General features: G+C 39.1%; 1 protein-coding gene across 3 annotated transcripts in view; it reads left to right on the top strand.

The window, feature by feature from the left end:
- The first annotated feature begins 2,145 nt into the window (after positions 1–2,145).
- Positions 2,146–23,437, top strand: part of lpgat1 (lysophosphatidylglycerol acyltransferase 1) — a 69,660-nt gene continuing 48,368 nt past the window's right edge. For 2 of the 3 annotated variants that reach the window (XR_004846310.2, XM_023297016.3), the window contains exons 1-2: positions 2,146–2,712; positions 3,339–3,591. Coding sequence is in view for 2 of the 3 variants with exons in the window: in XM_023297016.3 (XP_023152784.1) it covers positions 3,354–3,591 (238 nt within the window). In the remaining variant the exon portion in view is untranslated. Of the gene's footprint in view, positions 2,713–2,905; positions 3,206–3,338; positions 3,592–23,437 lie in introns of those variants that run through there. The other variant, XM_023297017.3, reaches the window with a different exon arrangement.

The following is a 23,437-nucleotide window of genomic DNA, read 5'->3' as shown; positions in this document are numbered from 1 at the left end:
GACATCTGGTCAGTTTTATTTTTTTTTAATTTTTTATTTTTTAAAATATGAAAAAGCAGTTTCTTGTTCCTAGACACTGGAACCATCACTACTTGACATCAGAGTCTGCGCACTCAGGCTAGAAACTGGCGACAGGCAGCACAGGAGCGTCAAGTCAGCGGAAATACATGATGGAACATCCGCTGCTTGGTTTCAAAATAAACTCAGTAAATTCTTAATGGAGCCATGTTAAATTAATTCCTACTTAGTATAAAATGCTAAATTTCTTATTTTACAGTATAACCTCTTCTGGTTATGCTCACATGCTTTGATTTATTGTTTAATTTCCAATACCGCATCACAAATTATATATTCCCAGTTGACTTCAAGGTAATCTTATTTATATATTTAAGTCATTATAGCTTTGAAAATGTGTTATACAAAAGAAAGTGCTAATCGAACTATTGAAATTGAATGAAATAATTAATATCTTAAATGTAAAATTTAAATTGCCCACTGTTTTGTTTACTCTTGCACATTATTTGAACTACACATAAAACACGAACATTTGTACATCCTTTACATTTTGCATTTTATATTTTTCTTAATGTTTATTTTTAATTGCTGCTTATTTTTTGCTTAATTATCTGTACTTATGGTGGAGGGAACTGTACTCTTTCTGCTGCAATAATCAAACAAAAGTATTTTCTGTTCTATTATAAATAAATTGCTTATTTTTTTGATTTTCTCATCTTTGCATCATCCTTTACAACATTTTATTATTCACATTTAACAAAATAAAAGATTATTTGTAGAAAAAAAATTAGAAACAACAATTTTTTTTCATAAAACATCAAGTTTTAAGCTTTAGCGCAGCAAATACAGAACATGAAGCTTGGTTTTAATAATTCTGTGACAAATTTATGCACTTTTTTATATAAGTTGTCTGCAATTTTTAAAGTTAGTCCAATGTATTTAATTGTATCCCTTGTAGATTGTAATATTTTACTGTTAGGTGTGTTTCTCAGGAACAGCAATAATGTTCCTGGGTCATTTAATTATCTAAAAATGTCAGAAACCAAAAAAATCCCAATAAAGATTGTTTATATGTCATTATTAACTCCATTACTATGGATTCAATCAATATTTAGTTCAGTGGTGTTCCTTACTTCTCACAGATCGTGGTTCAATGAGGATAATTCACTAATTTTTCATTAAAAACAATGCAAGTTAGATTTTTTTTATTGCTGTACATTGAATGACCTATGTATAAAATACGATGCTTTAACACAACATTGATTTTTTAAAAAATGTATTTATTTCACATTTTGATTTTTTTGCTTTTCAGGGATCCCTCTTCTATTCGGGGTGGGTTTGCAAATATGACGTATTCTCATTTTGCATGTTGATAACACTTATTTAACCAAGCAGAAGAAGTTTTATACCCAAAAAATACTTTTTTTTTTTTTTTTTTTTAGATTTATTTACTTTAAAATAGGCCAGTTTGACTTGCAACATAACAGGAGGGTTAAACTAACCTCTGCGTGTGATAAGGTGCTGTATAAATAAATGAAGTCAACATTCATGCTTGCTGTTGTTTAACCCTCCTGTTGTCTTCATTTACAGGCAGCAAAAAATATTATTTCTTTGTCTGAAAAAAAATCCAAAAATACAGCAAAAAAAATCCCCAAATTTCTGAAAATTTGCAACACCTTCAGGAAGAAAATACCAATAATTCCTTCAAAATTTCCCTTAAAAGTTTTAATTTAAAAAAAAAAATCCCCCAAATTTTGATAAGAAAATTCTTGTAAATATTTTCAAAAAATGAGTAAAAAATCTTCCAAAAAATCCTAAAAATATCTAGTGATTACATATATATCAGTAAAACTTCTATTTTCTTTAAGAACATTCACAAAAACAATTTTGTGAATGTTCTTAAACATTTTTTTAACATTTCTTTTTTCTCACCAAAAAAATTTAAAAATTTTCCCAAAAATGTTGAAAATGTGGACATCAAAAGTTTCACTGTGAAAATGTATATTTTTCCCACATTTTCAAACTTTAAAACGGGTCAATTTGTCCCGCAGGACAATACGAGGGTTAATTTGTTACTGAGGCTTTTATTGTGGAGACACGGCGGAAGCGTCGCTGCCGTGCTGGTGTACCGGCCACCTTCACTCTGTGTAGATCTGGAGACAGATAACGGGTCCTGCAGCCACAAACGAAAAATCGCTGTTCTTCGTGTTTGATGCGCACATGTCGTGTGTATTTTGTGTCGCGTTTTCTTAACGAGCAGCGCCGAATTCCGGGCCCCTGCCGAGCCGCATCTCGTCCCCGTTCTCCGGCGGCAGCTCGGTAGCTAGCGGACTGGCCGCTGATAGTGATGCATCAGAGGAATTATCCCGGCGTCTCCGACTGAGATGGAGCCAGCGACGCTCGACCGGAGTTGCTTGCTAGCTAGCTAGCTAGCTGACGGTGCCCGCCGGGATTCCGTGTACCGGAGCACAGCCGGATAACGTTAGCTAAATGGGTGCAGCGTCGTCGCGCAGGGTTTGCTGTAACGTTACCACACGTTTCCACCTCTGTCCGCAGATTTCATAGACAGCTACCATGCCAGCTAGCAAAAATTGCTAACTTAACCGTTTAGGTTAGCCACACGTGACACAATTTATCTCGCTCCAGCAATTAGCTACACCCCTGGCCGTCCTTGGACGCTTCAGTGACGTTAATTGGGTGAGTATCACGAGCTGGCAGGACTTTTACTACCACATTTCAGGGTCGGACTATGTTCTGGATGAGCCACCCAGCGGGCACTGCGCTCTGCACCAGCCCTCCGGACGCGTAAGCCTCCGAGTTAACGTTTTGCATTGTCTCATAAAACAGCCCCATTAGCCGCCTCTGCCGGGTCCATTTCGCAATAATGTCCCGGCTGACCCCATCTGACATGTTCCTGAACATCTGTCCCCCCGTCGTGCTAACTCACTCTTCTGCTAGTTAGCATGTCATGAAGAAGTGCTCGGTCCTTTTATGGTCCTGTCTTTGCATGTATTACTGTTACGGCTTGGCAGCTAGCTAGCAGACGGTCACGAATAACAAACAGCCACATCCCGGAATAAATCCTCCTGAATAATAATCGGAAGACAGCGTGTTGCATCTAGATTCCGTGTAATAGCCTCACCCCTCGGCTGGCTAGCGGCGGACCCGCTCCTCCTCCAGGGTTTCCTCGGTGTGTGGCTCAACGTTGGCTGATTTTGCGGATTTGTCAGATAGTTTGTGTACAGTAAGGTTATGTAACATGCATTTTCCTCCCCGTCAAATAAGATGCTAACAGCTGCTGTGTGTGTGTGTGTCTGTTGCAGAAGGCGTGTATCAGGATGGCACGGCTCTTGGACGGGGCCGGCAAACTGGGCTGGGTTCTCCTCAAGTCTGTGCTCCGTTTCGCGTTCATGTTCCTCAACAACTGTGTAGCCATCCCATCCTACTGCCTGTACCTGCTGCTGCTCCAGCCTCTGAGAATATGGGACAGTACCACTTTCTGGCACATCGAGGGAATCATGTTCAAATGGTTGCTGGCCATGGTGTCTTCATGGGGCTGGGTCGCAGGTTACACAGGTAAGATCCATTCGCTGCTGTGGAGATGTTTGTGCAGCTAGAAGATCCCTGGTTCCCGTCCAGGCTGTCTCGAGATCTTTCTACGTGGCGTTTGCATGTTCTCCCTGTACATGCCTGCGTTTTCCGGCTCTCACAGTCCACAAACATGCCGATTGGTAACTCTAAATTGTCCGTGAGTGTTTGTCTCTCTGTGTATCCCTGTGATAGACTGTTACCTGTCCAGGTGTCCCCCAAGTCAACTAGAATAGACCCTAGCCCCCGCCTCATGACCCTACAGAGGATTAAGCGGTGTATAGATAATGGATGGATGGATGTTTTGAATGCAGTTTAGCCCAAAGAGTTCCTAAAGTTTTGCCATGTGACTGTTGGTTGCAGTTAAATCGCGAATGGCTGAAATGTTTAGGCTTTTTTAAGACAATCTAGATGGAGCAAAAAATTTATCTTTGGCAAACCTTTAACCCAGATGTGTGGAATAAAATAATTTAAATGAAATTTCCCGATTTGAAGCTTAGATTCGGTTACATTTTCTGACAAAACAGATGTTGAAGGGTCATGGAAAAAGCTGCAAATCCAATCATTCTAACAGTTTGATAAATTCTGTTAAAAGTGGTTAAATAAGACTCTTGAGTTCATGCTTTACTTAAAAAGCACCTTGCAGGGGCGTTTTTTTTTTTTTTTAACTAAATGCATCCTTAATGTTTGTTGGAAGTGATCATTTGAGAAGTTGTTGACCCTACAGAGGATCCCAGTGTATAGATAATGGATGGGTGGATATTTGTGACCGCTTACTGGTGCACGGCGTTGTTCCAAAACCTGTTTGCGCTCCATGTATTTCCATATCACCCACAGTGTCCTATTTTGCTGCAAAACACATCGCCAGAGATGTTTAACCCTCCCGTTATTGTCATTTAGGAAGTGAAAAAATTAACAATGTTAAAAGTATTATTTGTAATTTGGACTTTTATGCTGTAAAACTCATGTCATGAATACTACTTAAGCAGATTTCTGAATGAATTTCAAAGTTAGGAGTGTTACAGTGAGCTTAAGAAAAGCCACGGTGATTATTATGAGATGCATGTTGGCTTGTGAGAGTCCAGCTGTGATGCAGTGTTCGTGTGAAGCACGCCAGGCAGAAATCTGAGCAGTAGATCAGTATGAAACCGTCACGGCTGGCGATATAACATTAGATAAACTGTTTTTGCTGACAGGTGAGCGTGCAGTAGCGGTTGTCCTCGGCAAGGCAAGTTTTTTTTGTGTAGCACAATTAATACACAAGGCAATTTAAGGTGTTTTATTATGGCAAAGCGATATATTCAGAAAAGTGGTTTAAAGGCAGATATACACTACTCAAAAGTTTGGGGTCACTTAGAAATGTCCTTATTTTTGAAAGAAAAGCATTTTTTTTTCCAATGAAGATAACTTTGAATGAATCAGAAATATAGTCTAGACATTATTAATGTGGTAAATGACTATTCCAGCTGGAAATCTTTAATGGAATATCTCCATAGGGGTACAGAGGAACATTTCCAGCAACCATCACTCCTGTGTTCTAATGCTACATTGTGTTAGCTAATGGTGTTGAAAGGCTCATTGATGATTAGAAAACCCTTGTGCAATTATGTTAGCACATGAATAAAAGTGTGAGATTTCATGGAAAACATGAAACTCTCTGGGTGATTCTAAAGTATTCAATGTTGTCCAGCAGGATGTCCAGTCAATGTACATTAAATCATAGAAATGAAACATACAAGTAGACATTAAGATCATAAAAATGTATTAAAAGACAAGAAAACACATTGAGCATGTGAGAGAAAGCTGCCCTAAAAAATATGGTTTTCAGGCCTGATTTTGATCTCAAGTGACCAGTAAAATCACAACATAATAACCTATAAATAACTAATGTTTCCCTTTGTTTTCCTGCAAAAAAGTACACTCAGAAAATGTTCAGAACAACTTGTCAAAATCTAGCAATTATTTTATGTTTACATTCATTTCCACATCTGTGTAGTAATTCTGACCACCTGAACTGACACACTATTAAGGAGGAAGGTTAAGTTGTCCCCACTACCTTGTAAATGTATAAAATTTATCCATAAAAGTTGTGGCAGTGCAGTGGAGAAATTTATAATTTAATTTAATATGGCCGTATGTTTGACATCTCTGATTTTTTGTTTTCCGATTACGTTTTCAAGTTCCGACTAATCTGAGCGACGCTGGCAAACATAAAAATGACACGTCTTTGCATAGTTTTTGCAACTCGAGCCAGTCTTTTAACATCAGATGCATATTTCTTCAGAGAAACAAATGCTCGCTCTCTGCGACTGGGATGAGAGGCACAAACTGGGACTAGTTCCTCTACAGACGATAAGCACGACAGTATTAAAGTGTCTCCTCCTGAATTGGAAATAAGTCACTAATGGACCTCGGGCAGACATTTGAATAAAAATGAGACAGTTGAAGGGGAAAAAAATAGGAAAAGAAAGCCTGTCTTTGTTTTTAATATGAAATTGCACCACTTGTAATAAAGCAAAAAAAAAAAAAAAAAATCAGGATTACTTGCTTTTATAACTGCGATTCTATGAGAACGTCCTTATCTTAAAATGCATTGCTTGGACTGTTCCTGTGTGTGCGTCCGCATATGTAAATATTTGCGGGCAGGGAGTGTTTATTCTGTAATGATTAGTTAATTATTTGGTAAATGTGTATGTGTTCTGATGTTCAAGGAAAAAAATCCAGAGAATTGCCGGTTTTTGATTCTCAAATGTGAGGATTTACTGCTTTTCTGACTCCTTTTTTCTGTTGCTATTTTTGACATTTCAGTTAACTGACAGTCTAATCTATAATGCGGGTAATTGTCGGTGGCGTCCCCATGTATGTGATTTACTAAGCGCAGGAATGGTGTTGTGTAATACCAGGACACGGATCGAACAATAAACACCTGACATGTATGATTGGAGACCAGCAGGATGTCACAAGGGCTTGTTTGCTTCCTCTCAGCCGGCTGGTCGAATACCTTGAAGCAACTCGGGCTACAGTGGTGTTTGGTTGCACAGAGCTGCGAGCAAAATGCTTACAAATTGCTAAGTGGTGAACATGGGTAGCAACAAGGCGCTCCGATTAATAATTCAAAGCTTTCAGCTTATAGAACACCTGGTCTTGCGTCGAGCGATGTGCGCTGCTGGACTTTGATTGTCGTTGTTAGGAAGCAAAATGCAACTTGGCTGTATCGAGTGAATGGAGACAAAAGTTTAATTAAAACTATCAGATGTAACATGCACCTCATATTGGGTTCATACGCTGTATTTAGCTGCATTAGGCTTCAATCAAACAACACATACGCTACAGACCAAGAGTTTGGAAGCACCTTCAAGTTTCTGTTCACAATGTCTTTCTTAAAAAGGTAAAAACAACAGTATGAATTCTATGGATTTTGGGATGTATTTACTGCATGATCAGACTTTGCTTTCATTGATATGCACCATTTTCCACATTGATGTTACCAGACAATTGCTGAATAAAGGTTAACAAAGAAAAGAAAGGCTTAGTTTTAGAGTTGGAAAGATTTACAACAGTCACAACTTCAGTACAAAAATTATAAAAAACAAATAACAGTTTTCATTATTCACTTTAGCTCTTTGACTTTGAGAGTTTCCATGCAAAAATCCCAATAAACCTCAACTGTGTCCATAGAAATGTCTAGAAAGTAACAGCTGAGTAAAAAAAGAGTACGAATACCTGACAATTATAGTAAACATCTATTCTGATGAGTGACTCTTTATAGCAATCATGCTTATTTTGTTGCAAACTATGATCCCTTTTTTGCACAAATTTGATCCTGCTTCCAAACTTTGGGCCAAATATTGCTTTTTATACCTTTTTAATATTGTATTATATATTGGGGTGTCCATCCATCCGCATGTCTTATTCATGCAAGCGTAATTCCTCTCAAATGCCTCGAGGGAATATCTTCGTATTTGACTTGAACACTTACTTGGATTAAAGCAATGAAGTTAAAGGTCAAAGGGGTGCGACCTGAAGAATTCTTATGGTAATTATGACCAGATTTGACATAATATCTAACATAATAAAAGGAATGTCATTACATATCCAAAGGATCAGAGGTCACTGTGACATTAAAATGTTCTGCAAAAACACCTTCAACACCATAACCAAGTACCGCATTTCACGTTTCAGAATTAGCTTGGCAAACTTTCACCCTTAAAAGTAGGGTTGGGTACTTAGAACCAAAGTTTAGATTCTGAAGGACTTGTTAAGTAAGTTTCATTCCAGGTTCTGCTTAGACTTAGATGACTTTATTAATCCCCTAGAGGGAAATTAAGTTGTTACAGCAGCATGGATATTCAATAAAGGAAGAAACACTAAGACAACACAAGGAAAGTGGAGGTAAATTAACAGCATATACAGAAATGATAAAGAAATGTGCAAATGAGAGTTTGCAAATGACATAAGAAGGTGCAGATAAGTCTAGACATTTGTTAATGTGGTAAATGACTATTCTAGCTGGAAACAGCTGATTTTTAATGGAATATCTCCATAGAGGTACAGAGGAACATTTCCAGCAACCATCACTCCTGTGTTCTAATGCTACATTGTGCTAGCTAATGCTGTTGAAAGGCTAATTGATGATTAGAAAACCCTTGTGCAGTTATGTTAGCACATGGATAAAAGTGTGAGTTTTCATGGAAAGCATGAAATTGCCTGGGTGACTCCAAACTTTTGTGTACGTAGTTATTGATTCCTAACCAAATTACACTCGTGCTAGTGTATGCAAAGTTGTTAGCGTAGCGGAGTGAGCTTGATGGCTTAGCCCCAAAGCTAATGCCTGAGAGAAGTTCTTCTACTCCTCAGTTATAGTCCAGACAACAGAGCAAAGTCTAAGACAGTGTACTTTAAGGACTGGTTATCCACCGCTACCTGTTGGCACCAGTGTTTTCTATCTCCTGATGCATTTGTCCTAATAAACCATGACTCTAGCCTTTGTTCTGTTATCCTGCTCAATCATTGCAGCGCTGCTTGATTAGGAAACACCTTAATTTAATATAAACCGGAAAGGTGACCACTGTTGCTGCTGTTACGATTGCTTCATCCGGCTCCGTGTTTCTGCTGATAACATTTACAAGCGGAGTTTCGCAAACGCTGCTGTGAAGAATGCAGGAAGACTTTGTGAACAGAGACTCTTTATTTCTGTTCTGTGGCAGCAAACACAACTTTGAGTAACTATTCTGCTTATCGAGGTTTCCTAACTTTACTGCCCTGATAGCAGCATTCGTGCTATGCTGGTACTTTTGTCACTCACTTCAGCAACAAACCTACTGGTCAACTCACCACTCTCCTTAATGGAGGGTTTACGACTTTCAGGGTTTCAGGAGGGTTTCAGAGTTTGACTGTGTATCCTCTTAAAAACAGGTTATTTCATATAGTTGTTCAGTAAATTATTAAGTTGAAAGGACTAATACCGCATTGTGAAAGTTTTACAGTGAAAATGGCACCAGAATCGTTGAAATACAAACGACACCCAACACGACTTCAAGGTCTTGACTACATAGGACAGATATGAGTTTAAACTGCAGCTCGATGGAGTGTTGGAGCCATAAAACCACAAGGTTCTAGTTTCTTTCTACATGTATGACAGGAATCTACTTCTGTTGCAGTCTGAGCTGAAAAAGCTGCTTTTAATGTCTCATATTTGCTGAGCTGATGTGGCCTTAGTCTGTACAGTCGTATTATAATCATCAGTTAAAAAAGCAGCAAGATCTTACGCCACATAATCATTTTCAATAGCAGCTCTATGCGGTAGAACTCATGTCATGTATGCAAATAAGGGGATTTCTGAATGGTACCATAGGAGAATTTCCAAGTTAGGAGTGTTACAATGAGCTTAAGAGAAGCCACGGTGATTATTATGAGATGCATGTCAGCTTGTGAGAGTCCAGCTGTGATGCAGTGTTCGTGTGAAGCACGCCAGGTAGAGATCTGAGCAGTAGGTCAGTATGAAACCGTCACGGCTGGCGATATAACATCAGATAAACTGTTTTTGCTGACAGGTGAGCACGCAGTAGCGGTTGTCCGAGTGTATGTGTGATTATCGGCGTTGTGACCTGCGCTCAAGGGCACTGGGACGAGGATGGGTCGATTAACCCCGTTACCTTTCCTTCATGAGGCAGACTTGTGTAACCACCAGTCCCCTGCACCGTGTGAAGGACGTTTCGGTGTAGAAGACATAATATTCCAACGCATCAGTTTTCGTCCAAGGTCACGGCTTTACTGTGACATTTACGGTGCAGATTTTTCTGCAATATTTTAAGTAACGTCTGCAGATTATGTTTTCACTGTGTAGCATTTGCTTTAAATGCAGACAGTTCCACATGAATAAACCTAAATAGGGAGCGCATAGATTTTAGATTAACCTTGTTGTACGGCACTCATTCTCACAACTTAATATTCCCTGAAATGTTTGTGCATTTTTCAGCTTGCAAAAATTCTGCTGGGATCAATCAACAGAAAATTAAATGGAAGTCATTTAGTTTTCGCTTCTTAAATGGGAACGTGTTGTTTAGCGTGGTTTTATTGATTTGATTAACCCTGTAAAACTAAAACTGTGACGTCATTCATCAGAACCAGGAACTGTAAATACTCCTAAAATAATTGTGTATAATGTGTAGTACCACTGGGAAACTTAACAATGTGCAAGTTTAAAATTGCAATGTTTCATCAGAATCACTTCATTCTACATTTCTCATTTAAAAAAAAATCCCAAAAATAATCTCTGTACACCAGATCCTGTTTTAAAAATATATATATATACTGTTTCCCTACTCAGGAAGAGAGAAAGAACAACACCTGCCCATAACCAGTTCCAACGTTTGGATATAACGACGAAACGCTGTAGGTCGAGGACGTCGTAAACCGAGGACCCCCTGTATACTTAAGCAATGAAATAAAACTGTCATGGCTCAAAAGCGAGACACCGAGGAGCAAGTTGTCAGCAAGATGTTGGAAAATACGTTCAGCATGTTGAATTACTATTATTAAAGCTAATGTGTAGTGAATAGTGTGAAGAATGCAGAGTTCAAATCAATTTTATTGATGATTAAATATTAATACTATGTAGAGCCAGTGTTTCCAGTATTGGTAACACCTGGAGGCACCTGGAAAGATGTGAATCTATGTTTATGCTTTTCAGTTCATTTCCTCTTCTAGTCATGGTTGTGCTGTTTTCGTAGAGGTGCAGGAGTTTATATTGCAGTAAAAATGAGTCCATAGTGAGTAAAAATGCACAAAAACAAGGTATTTTCAGTATTTCAGCTTTCTATTTGTATGATATTATTTTTGATCAGGTTAAAAAAAGAAAATCATTCTCAATTGCAGCCCTAAATAGATTAATGATGAACAGACTCCTCCTACTAACATGTATGTTTTATTTATGATGTGCCTGTAGACAAATCTGTCATTTTGGTGACAGATTTGACTTCGGAGTCCTGTTCAGGCTGTATTTGCAGTCAAGAAATGCGAGATGTGTGTCAGGGAATACTCGCTCGCAGCTTGATACTCTGCAGCCTGAAAGATGAGCTTTGGTTAACTATCAGACGTGAGGGATGTTGCATCACCTCCACTGGAGAAGCAGAACAGTGATGCTTTGTAGATCTCATAGATCATTTTATCAGCACCAAACGCTGCCACAAACTGTACAGTCTCCGTCACCAGGATAGTTTATATGTGTCACATTATTTCGGAAGATCTTCTCAAGCATTTTACAGAGAATTAGTTTCATTCATTAAGCAAAAGATGTAGGTTACACGGTAGTTGTGGTTGCAGGAGGTGAAGGCGCTCTCTTCAGCTCTAGTGTTTATCATTAAATGTTTCCTGAACTGTTAACTTCAAGCAAGAGCTGCCTCCTGTACTTTCTTCTAATTAAATGCACAGTGGTGGGAATAAGAAAGTTTTTATGTTGCACCAAAGAGACAAGGCTGGCTCTTTGGGTGTGGATTTTTAAAGAAGACAGGTTGCAGTATTTAAGAAAATGAGCCTCAGCCACTTTGCAAACTGGCTAACTTGTGAAAAGTAATTACCCGTTTTCATGTAGCAGACATTAAAATCGAAATGTTGACCGCAGAGGTTTCGAGAAGCCGTCTGCGCTCTTGTATTCATCCCACTATTCTTCTGGAAATGTAAAAATGACGATGCTGGAAGCGAAAGTGAGGTCGATGCTCTACATGGGGATATGTGTTTAAGTCATTCATCCATAACTAAAACAAATGAGCCCCATCCTTTGGAAGATACTCATTTTACTGAGGAGCAGGCTGACCCTCGCCAAGCAAACATTGCTTAGCCACTGCTGCTAACTTGATGCCTTCACTTAGTGCATCAAAAACTCCTTCCCAAGCCCGCAGTGTGTTTTATTTTATTATGTAAGCTAATGGCGTTGTAATGTCGGCTAACAGATACTCGCATGTCATTCCTGAAGCTGCGTTTCAAGGGAAAGCTACACTACATACAGCATAGTAACTGATAAATAACCACAACTCCAAATTTTTCCCGTTTTGGTACAAAAAAGTATGTTCTGAAAATGTTCACATTTAAGGAACTATCTTTTTACAAAACATCACATGAAGAACCTGAAATTTGTTAAGAAAAATAAATTCAATTTCAGCAACAGTGTTCTAATGCTACATTGTGTTAGCTAATGGTGTTAAAAGGCTAATTGATGATTAGAAAACCCTTGTGCAGTTATGTTAACACATGGATAAAAGTGTGAGTTTTCATGGAAAACATGAAGGTGTCTGTGGGACCCCAAACTTCTGGACAGTAGTATATGTTGCTGTAACATCAAGACCTATATTTGTGTGTGAACATCAAAAAAAGGTTGTTAAATATCAACACTGACATCATGTGTTGTTGTGTTTTTTTAATTGAACGTTTTTGTGTTACACTGATGCCCCTTCTGTCAGTTTCACACTTGAACCTTAAGCCTTTTTTAATTTGTTGATTCAGTGCTGCTCAGTCACCGGTCCAACAAAGAACGGTAATTAATTTCATTTTGCAGGGTTTTTTTTTCTGAATTTGAAAAGTATATTGCTCAGAGCTGTCGGCTTCTTGCGTCAAATATGAATCATCCTGATATTAAAAAAAAAAAATTAGTTACCCAGGTTACCTCAGAAAGCCACCAATGTATGAACATTTCACAGGAAACAGTCTTGTATTTGGAAGTACTGTTATGTGCTAAGATGTATTGTCAGTCAACCTGACCCCCTTTTCCCAGTTGTTGCCAAAAGCATTGCAGCTGCATTTGGCCTGATGAGACTGTCACACACACAACAGTGGGCACAAACAGGTGCTCTAAAGCCAGCAGGATTAAGTTATCGTTGCATGTCGCATGAGTGGGTGGTCTGTCAGACTTGTGGAGAGATCAAAGCCACTGGCTGAACATGCAGTCATTGCGCACTTGTTTCTCAGTTATAGGTTGTGCTTTCTAGTCTTTGATCATATTAGAAATGTGATGTTTACACGAAGCACGGTAACTGAGGTTATTTACCTCCATGTATACACGAATATAACATTATCCAGACTTCTGATCTTTGTCACTGGCATGACTTTGATGTCTGAGCATTTTTTTTTGTCTTTGTACTGACTGAGTAATCTTCAGTTAATCGTGTAGTAGATGGACAAAAATGAGTCATTTAAACAAGGCCGGTGTGATATAACAATAGCCCTTACTACAATGAAGGCACATGACGAAAATGGAAAGTTGTGTTTCCTTCTTACTTTCTTAGTTACTGTGTTTCTTTAATGCTTTCCACATGCTTCTTTTAATTTATCAGTGTAAATGTCTTTGTGTGTTTTACATTGTTGTTGCTTCTGTGCACCTTGACAAATAGACAAGTGGTTAAATTCAAAGGAAGTCTTGTAATGATTGGTGTACGTTTGTCTGTTGGCGACATTACTCAAAAATGGATTAACAGATTTGGATGAAAATTTCAGGGAAGCTCTGAAGTGACGCAGATACCAAATGATTACATTTTGGCAGTGATGCCGCTTATAGTCGGATTTGTTAAAGATTTCTGTATCATTGCCAGATAGCGGAACACTGTCAGCTGCCTGCTGATGATCACATGATTGTGATCCTGCTACAAATCCACCGCTGTGGACTTACCAGGACTTATCTGTCGGAAATCATACAAGGAACAACTGATTAAATTGTGGGGATGTTTCCGAGTCCCATCAATTCCTGCCGTCCGTTACATATTTAGGTCACGTGATTCGGTATCTGTACATAATGTATACATGCATAACACACGTCTGTGCTCAGCGCAAGATCATTTTTTATTAAAGATTTAATCCAACGGAAATGATACGACTGAGCAGCCTTGACGGAGTACTGCGCTCTCTGAGTACTTTTCTTGTTTTCTCCTGGTCTTTATTAAATATGGTTATCTGATATCCCTTCTATAAAATGGGAACAGTCTAAACTCCTCATTCTCTAAACATCTGCTTATGGATTTTTATCTACAACTTAGTGATGTTCCTAGATGCCTCCTGTGCAGGCTACGGCACAAGCTAGCTAAGCGGGAAAACCCTCACTGTAGTTGTATTTTCATGATTTTTGCAAAAGGATTAATGTGCATTGTTTTAATTGCAATCCAGACTTGGATTTGGTCATACTGTCTTTTCCACCCAGTTTAATTTGGTTAAAATGCATGAAATATGACGTTGTAATGTCAGTTTTCACTGAGCGGAGAGCATTTTAATAATCAATATCGCAGCTGATTATGTTCATTTAATTGTAGGAAGCTGAAATCGTGATTAGTACTGGTTTAATTTTGCAGGCCCGGTGCTGCATTAGTCACTGTGATTGAGTGTGGTGCTTTTTCTTCTTCACTGGCTCAGTCGGTGTCTTTCTGCCTGCACCTGCACTCTTTATCATCAGGTGTGTCTGAGTCAAGACCTCTTTCTCTCCACCAGCCTCCTCCTCTCTATCTCCTTATTTTGTTCTTTAAAAAAAACAGCTAAAGACGGCTAAGTTTCTGAAACACGGTTACAGCTAAATGGATTGTTAACAAGTCAGGCGGGGAGAGACTGACTGAGGCAGTGAAGGAGAAAAGTTATTACTTTAAACAAGGGCTGCAGCTATCAAATATTTTAGTCATCAAGTTTTCTATCGTTTATTCTGGCAATTGAGTAATCAGAATCCACGCTTGGCATGCAGCATCCAAAGCGGAAGTGAGCGCACTGTGCAACAGAAATAACCGTCATGGTGGAACACAGGTGGACATTTGTGGTGTATTGTGCATGTGTAGTATATTACAGGGGTATTGTACATATATATTACAGTACAGGTGTATTGTAGAGGGCTAGTCTACTAAATCTAAGGCCATGGGAACCCAACATGTATTTACTTGGTGATGCAGAAATCACATAAACGTGTTTTTATGTTTGGTCTGTTTAAACTGCTGCTACAGCAGCTGATAGAACACAAATAAGAAAACTGATCAGTTGAATAGTATTTATTACAGAGAATATTCAATCAGTAATATTAGTTTCACTTTGAATTGGCCACAAATTAAAGTGATTTCCTTCATTATGACAGTGTCAGACCTACATGCATTTCAATACAATATCATGTTTGAATATGTGAAGTTTGATAGTTTTATTGTGCAGCTGTCTGTTAGAAATAAATACATTAACACACGTTTAAAGGTTTTCTACCTGCATTCCTGTCTTACATCATTTCCAGTCACAGCTTTTTACCGTCACACATTTTTACGTTCCTCATTGTTCTCCATGTAAACAACCTGTTGACTGAAGCAGCTGAACGCCATCGGTTCATTTTGTGCAGAAAACGAGTCAAATGATCGTTAACCTACCGTTCGTGGGTGAGAGTGTGTGTGCGTGCATGTGTAGTTGCGTGTATATATGTACATACCGAGGGTGGGAGGGACAGGTTTTCATGTTTTTAATTTACTGTTTTTAATGTTATAAAGCAGTTGGTGTTGCATTTTTATTGTATGAAAAGTGCTATATAAATAAATTATGATTGATTGATTGATTGATTGATTAAATGCTTCTGTTTGTGTGACAAGTTTGAAGCAGAAAGTCTGAGTTGACAAAGAAAGTTGATCATCACCTTCATACCTATTAACTCTGACTGAGGTTTCAGTTTTTGTTTAGCCGATTCACACAAAGAAAGTCTGTGTTAAACTGATCTGCTAAATGCTGTAAACACTAGAAAAGCTGTGCCAGTTAAAATAGAAGCGTTCCGTCAAATTCAAAATCCCCTCATAATTCATTGATTAGAGGTCCGGGTCTGTACAGGATGAAGTCTGGGTCCGGACCAGTTAGTAACCTGAGGTCTAGCATGTAGTGGATTAAATAAAGCCTTGATTCAGGGAATTTTGCCCCAAGGAATTTTAGTATTCAAATTACTTGAGGTATCATTTCAGCCTTACTTGAAACCACTGTTTAACCACCAGCTGGAGGGGAACCGGAACAGACCAATGACCTGCATTAATCTATTGGTGTATTTTGGAATAACTGCATACAGCAGAGGGTTTTCGTAGACTTGTTTGAGGTATCAGGTGCCATGCTGTCTCCATATTTATTTTATATATGCCAACTAACTCACAACAAGGAGAGATTTGGAGAAAGTCTTGTCGACATCTCCTGCTGTACATAAGATTAAAAATCCTAATCACATCTTTGATTTCAGTGTTCCTGTAAATATTACGGCATGAGGACGATCAGATTTCAGATTAGCTGAGCAGTAGGTAGCGTAGGGCTGAAGTGAATTCACTGTGGATCATCTCACTCACTTTGAAGCTATAACAGAAACTGCTTTTCATTTGTCTGAGCCTCCGTACACCCACAGACGTGCTACCAGTTACTTGGCTGATTAGACTTATTCTCTGGACTGTGTGGGTGTGTACAGATCAGTTTTGATTGACGTTTCCCTGACTGTCCTGAAATATCTGTGCTGCTCCTGTTCGGGTGATCATTTACAGCCTTAATTCTTTTCTATAAATGGTCAACTTAACCTATTGTATTTAGGATCTTTGCCATTTTGTGTCCTGTTTGACCTGAACAGTACTAGATATTTGAGTTGTTGCTAGTAGGGTCTTTGTGATGGTGTAATTCAAGGAGAAGATACAAACGTGTATGTTATAATAGTATCCTCTAAAGGCAGCAGCTGTGTACACTTTTGAAAGCTTTTATTTAGGGAAAGGATACTTTTGGCGTCTTGCCTAGGGACTTTAGTAAAAGTTTAATGCATATTTAAAGCGCATGAGAACATACTGTAGGTTGAGGTAGATGCAGTTGTGTCTTATAGCACAAGCGAAGGAGTGAACCAGAGTGGAATAATGGTTCTGCAGCTCAGGTTCAGTCGAGAGGGTGATAGCATGAATGGAAATTAACATCTCTTTTGTTCCGAAGCCCTGAAACATGTTTGCATAAGTGGAGGCTGATGTTTAATTCCCTGGTGTGCAGAAAGCCTGTGGGGTATTGATGGTGATGAACAGCACATTATGTAAATCCATTTTTTAATGTTGATGTGTCGAGATGTAATTGATACAGTAAACTTTAAAAATAAGTGGATGAGATCAAATTGGCTTTTAGCTCACAGTGAGGGTAAGAAATTAACAGCAATTCATGAGATGTAATAACTTCAACAAACGTAGAATTTGTTAACTGGATTTGCCTCAGTAGCATATTCTGTAGCCTGTTAGGGGTCGACACAGAATGTACTCAAACTGAATGTAATCTGTTCCTGTATTGTCTGACCGTGATTGTGATCATTGTGTTATACATTTTAGAATAGCTATGTCATGATGTACAAGCGTCATATCATAAATAATCCATTAAATAAGTTCATATGAACAACATGCTGTTCAGTTATGGTCACAGAGTCCACATTTGAAGCAGTCAGGGCTAAAACTTTTTTTTCATTAGTCAACTTTATTGCCCATTCAGAAAATCACATAGAAGGACTTTCACTCTATTCTTTTTGTTGTTTTCTGTTAACTTTCACTTTCGAAGTCACTACATACAGTAAATTATCAATTTGAGCAGACATGTCGTTTTTGTTGTTGTTCTGTGACGTAGGCTATTCTATTTCAACCGGAAGAGCCAGGACATTTTGGAGAGATTTGAGGTTTCCAGTGGATAAATCAGCAAGGCTTTACTGACTCTCTGACTTTCTATGTAGAACCACTGGCAGCATTTACAACTGTTCTTTTAATAGGCGCTAATTTTGTACCAACATTCACAGTCTTTGAGGGATGAATGCAACAGATAAAATAGACAGATGCCGCTGTCTATTTTATGTTTTGTGTGATGTTTTATTGCTATTATTTTATGCGACGATCGATGTTGGTTTGTATGTCCACCTGTTTGTCTGTTCGCATCATTACTCAAAAACGGATAGGGTGAGATATTCAGGGAAGGTCAGAAATGGCACAAGGAACACCTCATTAGATTTTGGCAGTGATGCGGCTTATTATCTGGATCCATTGATTTGTTAAAGATATCCATATCATTGCGAGATAGCGGCATGGTGTCACTGTAACTATGACTGCAAGCGAACACTTCATCAGCTGCCTGCTGACGATCGCATGATTTGTGATCCTACTACAACTCGACCACTGCAGACCATGAATTTTTTAAGATTTCATCCGTCGGAAATCATACGACTGAGCAGCCTTGGCGGAATACTGTGCTCTCTGAGGGCTTTTCTTGTTTTTATTGTGTTTTTACGTTTTTAAAATTTGTTTCTATTGTTTGTTTATTGAGAATGACTGTGTAACTGCTGCATAACAAATTGCCCTTCAAGGGACAAATAATAAAGTTGAAGATCTTGGTTCTTCATGAGACTTCCTCTAACAGGTTGCCAGTTTGGGCTGGATTGCCCTAGGTTACCCTAAGCCTTCAGGCTGTTCTCAATAACAAAAAGGATAATTTATTAGGCTTTATCGAGCTATATTGTGCTGAAAGTTGGTACATCTGGCACCAGAGAACCCTGTTGATAAGCACATGGAGAGGGCAGGTAAAGAGACAGACGGGGCGGATAGATGGATGTCTTGACGATCCGGTGGCTGATGCATTACTGCAGCTAAGTGTCATTTTGACTCAGGGGAGTGGCACGTACCAGCAACAGATTGATGACAACATTAGGTTGCTCTTGTATAGCTTCTGTGACTTGCTGGGGATGAAGTGCTAGCAGGCTACACTCTGTGGACCCGTGTTGATTCCAACCGTTATGGCCAATCTATTCTAAAACCAGGGGGTGATGATTCAGTGGTGAAAACCCAGATTTTTGTTTTGTTTTGTTTTGTTTTTTTTGGTGTGTTGGTTTTGCCTCCCAATTCTCCTGTGCTGAGATCAGCAGTGAACCTGGTCCATATGTCCCCAGACTGAGAGAAGGTTATCCTTGCTTCAATACAATCACTTCAGACGATGACTCACATCGTGTAGTGATACACTTCACTCCTGTAAGCAGTAATGCCTGCATGTAAAACAATTCTGAGTCAGCCCAAAAATACACGCTATGACATCACCAACTTATCGACAATTGAATTGGCCGACAACACATTTGATCATCGATTTTTGTTGACCTACGCCCATTATTTGCTGCACTTGTAATTGCTATGCTGCTGAGTGTTTATGTTCGTATTGTTTTTGATCATTGGTCAATCAATAATTTGTCTTTACATTGAGCTGACTAGGTGGAATTAATTCATAAATACTTCACACATGTTATTCAAATGAACTGTGCTCCAAGTGTGACATTAAGTTAAGGTGCTCTCTGGTGCACAGCCTGTGATTGTGATGCTCTTTAGAATTTCTGTTGGGCAGTTACGACCAAATAAAATATGTCTATATTAGAAATATATCTGTGATAATTACTCTTGACTGTGTCTTCGGTTTCTTCTACCGTGCCATTATTTCACCCCTGCAGACGAACCTTTTCTGCTCTCTTGTAGCTACTGATATTTCACTACTACAGATCAGTTTTTGGGGTTTTTTTTGCAAAAGCAGCAAGACCTCTAAACTGTGGCTGCTGATGTGTACGGGTAGTAATTTACCACTATGTGAATCAGCACTTATCATCGAGTTGAAACCAAAAACCTTAAACCATCAATGTCAAATTACCCCATCTGTGAGACCGTTTCCTCCTCGGCCACTCTCAGGTGTACGGCCACCTTTCTGAAGGAGATGTCATGATGTCTTGCCAATTCTCTCTCTAGAGAAACACGAGGAAGTACAGAGATGGGCGGCAAGGTCAGCGGTACACCGTTTAGCTGACCACAGATACCGGATTAGACACTGTGCCTGCAGCGTGGCTGTCATCCTGCTGCGCTAACTGTGTCATCTCTCAAAGACAATTTCCCTAATGTATTCTATCTGACAGATGACCCATCTCTGTGATATCATTTACGCTCTTCTCCCTCAACAATGGGGACTTCAGCAAGCGCGACGGCATGCTCCTTATGAAATGACATTGCCTTCAGGGTACAAACACCCCACACACCCCTGTCCAAGTGTCACAGATGTGTCGTTTTTTTCTCCAAGTGTGCTCTTGATTCCTGCGCCCATGAGAATTGATTTTATTCTTTGGACGACAGGAGGTGAGACAAAAGCCTAAATTGAACACGCCAATAACTTGTCTCCATCCGTCTTCTTTCATCAAAATCTTCTTTTTGACATAAATGTAAGTGAGATGTCCTTGTGGGGATGTTTGATAATTAAAGAATTAAAAATAACGCTGCACGGCGTGTTGAAGAAGGGGATTGTTGTTGCTTCTACCAAACATTTAAAAAGCCTAAGAGTAGTACAAGAAAGAGCAAGAGAAAGCTTCTTGCAGTTGTTCTTCATCTTTGCAGCCATAGAAACTGCTAAATAGTAAGCTGTGGGTTGGACTTCAAGGTGCACTGAGACTAACTTACAACCTTCACCATAAACGAGCCTGTCAGGGAAATAATTTATCCTTTAACCATGAGTCATGCAGAAATGGTTAATGCTGACAGGTTTGCTTTGTCCTGGGGTCATGACGGCAGATCTTACACCTCATTCACTGGAGTCTACATTAACATACAATTGCTCACTTTTTCACATAAAAGACCTGCTGTTTTTGGATCTGCCTGGTATGTAATTTACACAATGAGCGGACATAAGCCATTTTATTTCTGGAACCTTCTTATTTGATGGAGTAAATAGAGCCTGGAATCGTAGGTCTCAGTTAAGAATGTTTTTATTTCCTGTTGATCATTTTATTAAACTAGAGCAGTCGATGAAGGCTAGCATTAGCTTATCGTCTGGTGTTGGGTAAAGCTGAAGACCCCTGACACTCTGACAGCAAAGACTTGACAATAGAAAGCTAAAGTAAAACTGAAAATTTTGCATTGTTTTGTAAGATACCTACACTGACATTTGTATTAAGGCAAATAACTAAACATCCGCACTTGGAAGATAGTCTTACTTGAAAGTACATTAAACTTAGTACAGGAATAGACAAGAAATTAAGTCTGTTATTTTATTTTAGCTATATGTACTTATGGCTCTTTACAAGTATAAAAATATGGACAGAACTGACTCAAATGATGATATTCAGGAGATGTTTGCAGTGACACTCACCATGCATATTTTTATTGAAAAGTTACCGTTCCGCTCATGCTCGTATAACTTTAAGGCTGCATTTCCCACAGCAGTGTCATCAGAATAATGCTCTTTAGGCTGTTTATCAGTTTTAGGGTTCTTTGACTCTTTAGCATCTCATTTTTTGTTGTGCTGCCAGGAATACAGGCAGATTCCTTCCACTTAATTTGGGACCGGCGTCTTTCAGTCTGTTTTCTCAAGATGAACTTGTCATATTCTGCCTTGCTAATGACTTCGGCCATTTGATACACTAGATTACCCCACAACACCACATAAAACGGCGAACGGTAATGGTAAAAAAAAATGGAAACTCTGTGAATATTGCAATGTGTGCTTTTGGTTTCACACTGCCTTTTTTGTGTACTTTCTGTACTTGCTTCATTTCCCTGAATGGTTTTTCCTGTAACCCTGAACAATATGCTTGACCTCGATACTTTTATGTATGAAGACAGAACAGTGGTAAGAGCAAAACGGCTAGTTTTTAGGGTCAAGGAAAGGTAAAAGCTTCACTTCTTGAACTGCATAGCGTTCCAGCCTGTGGAGAAATTGTGATCTCAGCTCCTGCTATGTTTAATTACTCTCGTACTGCTGGTAAACTTTACACTGAAAACCTGACAGTTATCATCTTGCTTCACAAGGTGCTGTCATGTCGTGTCCACAGATTAAATCCACCATTTAATAGGGAACATCCAAGAACAAAATGGTCCCAAAGAAGGCATGTTTTAATTGCTTGGAGCTTTTTAAAAGTCACTGTTGGTGTTTTAAAATTCATTCTGTTGCTGGGAAAACAATTTAGGCCCTTTGACAATTTGTCATACACCAAATATGCCAGTTCTGTATCTTGCAGCTGTGTTTTATTGCGCTGGTGTCATACTCTTGATTAATTAAGATGTCACAGTCGTAATGCTAACTGTGGGGAAGAAACGCTCAGTCACTCTGCACCCTTAAGCTCTGACTGATGCAACATTTGCATTACACAGAACTGGAAGGGGGCCCGCCCTGAACTATGGAGATCAACTGAATCTTTTCGACTCCATGGTTCTCCGTTAAAACACAACGCCGTCGAAGTGCGTTTTGATTTGCAAAGGAGCCTCATGCGGTTCCCCTGGAGGGCCATTGTTGTCACCCTTCTTCTCAAATGAGCCGTGTTTCCTGCTTTGTTGCAGCTCCCATGTGTATCCCGTCAACAAGCAGATACAGGTGAAGGGGTGGTGAAGTAGCCCGCGTGCTCTGAATAGACGCCTGACAATGTAAATCAGGGAAAGAAAGCAGAGGAGATCCACTCCTGTCAGGGCGGACAGACACTGGTTATTGTCATGCTGAAAGCATTTGTCAAGTACACTCACTGTATCGCTTGCAAACAGTAGAAAGGGTCTGCTAATTTACCACATAGTAAAGGCCTATTAGCAGCCACTTATTCCTAATCATTACAAGCATAAATTTCTCCTACTGAGATGGCGTACACGATCTTATACAGAAATACTGCAAGTCAAAAGACTATTAAGACTATGATTTCTTGGTTTTTTGTAATTGTTTGTTCATGAATTTCAATGTATTTATAAGAAAATACCTAAAATCAGGGCTGCAGTTAATGAGTCAAATGATGTTTTGTTTATTGAAACAGATAATTGACTACAGGGGAGCTGTAGGAACGGGACTCCAACGTAAGTCGATTTTCGCCTAAGTCGGAACTCCTGCAAAAATGTAAACAAAGCTATTACATGCATTACGATATCAAACAGTTCTTTGGAAAAATCATGAATACCAACTGACTTTCGTGCATGTATGAGTCATTTTACAAGAAGATAACGGAATATGTTGCACTATTTTTACAACTTGAGCGTTTCATTAATCTTATCTAATTTCACTTCCATGGAGATGGCTTTCCTTTTCTTCCAAATACTGCCATCGGAAGAGTCTGACTTTCACTTGGAGCCATAACGAAGGGCAAAAAGTTAGCGAATGTAGCACAATCCAAGGTGGCACAAAGCCGTCTTAAAGCACCGTGTGACAACGTATTCGTCATCGTATTCGCTCACTAACTAGTTCTACGTAACCAGTTCTGATGTAACAATGAAGTGCCATAGGTCGAGGATGTTGTAAACCAAGAACTCCCTGTAATTCAGATTCTGCCCGGTGGCTCTTGTTATGCTTTAAAGTCAATATTGTGTTTGTTTTAGGT

The sequence above is a fragment of the Amphiprion ocellaris genome, chromosome 12 (assembly GCF_022539595.1).
Source record: "Amphiprion ocellaris isolate individual 3 ecotype Okinawa chromosome 12, ASM2253959v1, whole genome shotgun sequence".
Taxonomy (NCBI): domain Eukaryota; kingdom Metazoa; phylum Chordata; class Actinopteri; family Pomacentridae; genus Amphiprion; species Amphiprion ocellaris.
The sequence above is the reverse complement of the archived record's forward strand: the minus strand, read 5'-3'. Positions and strand labels throughout refer to the sequence as shown.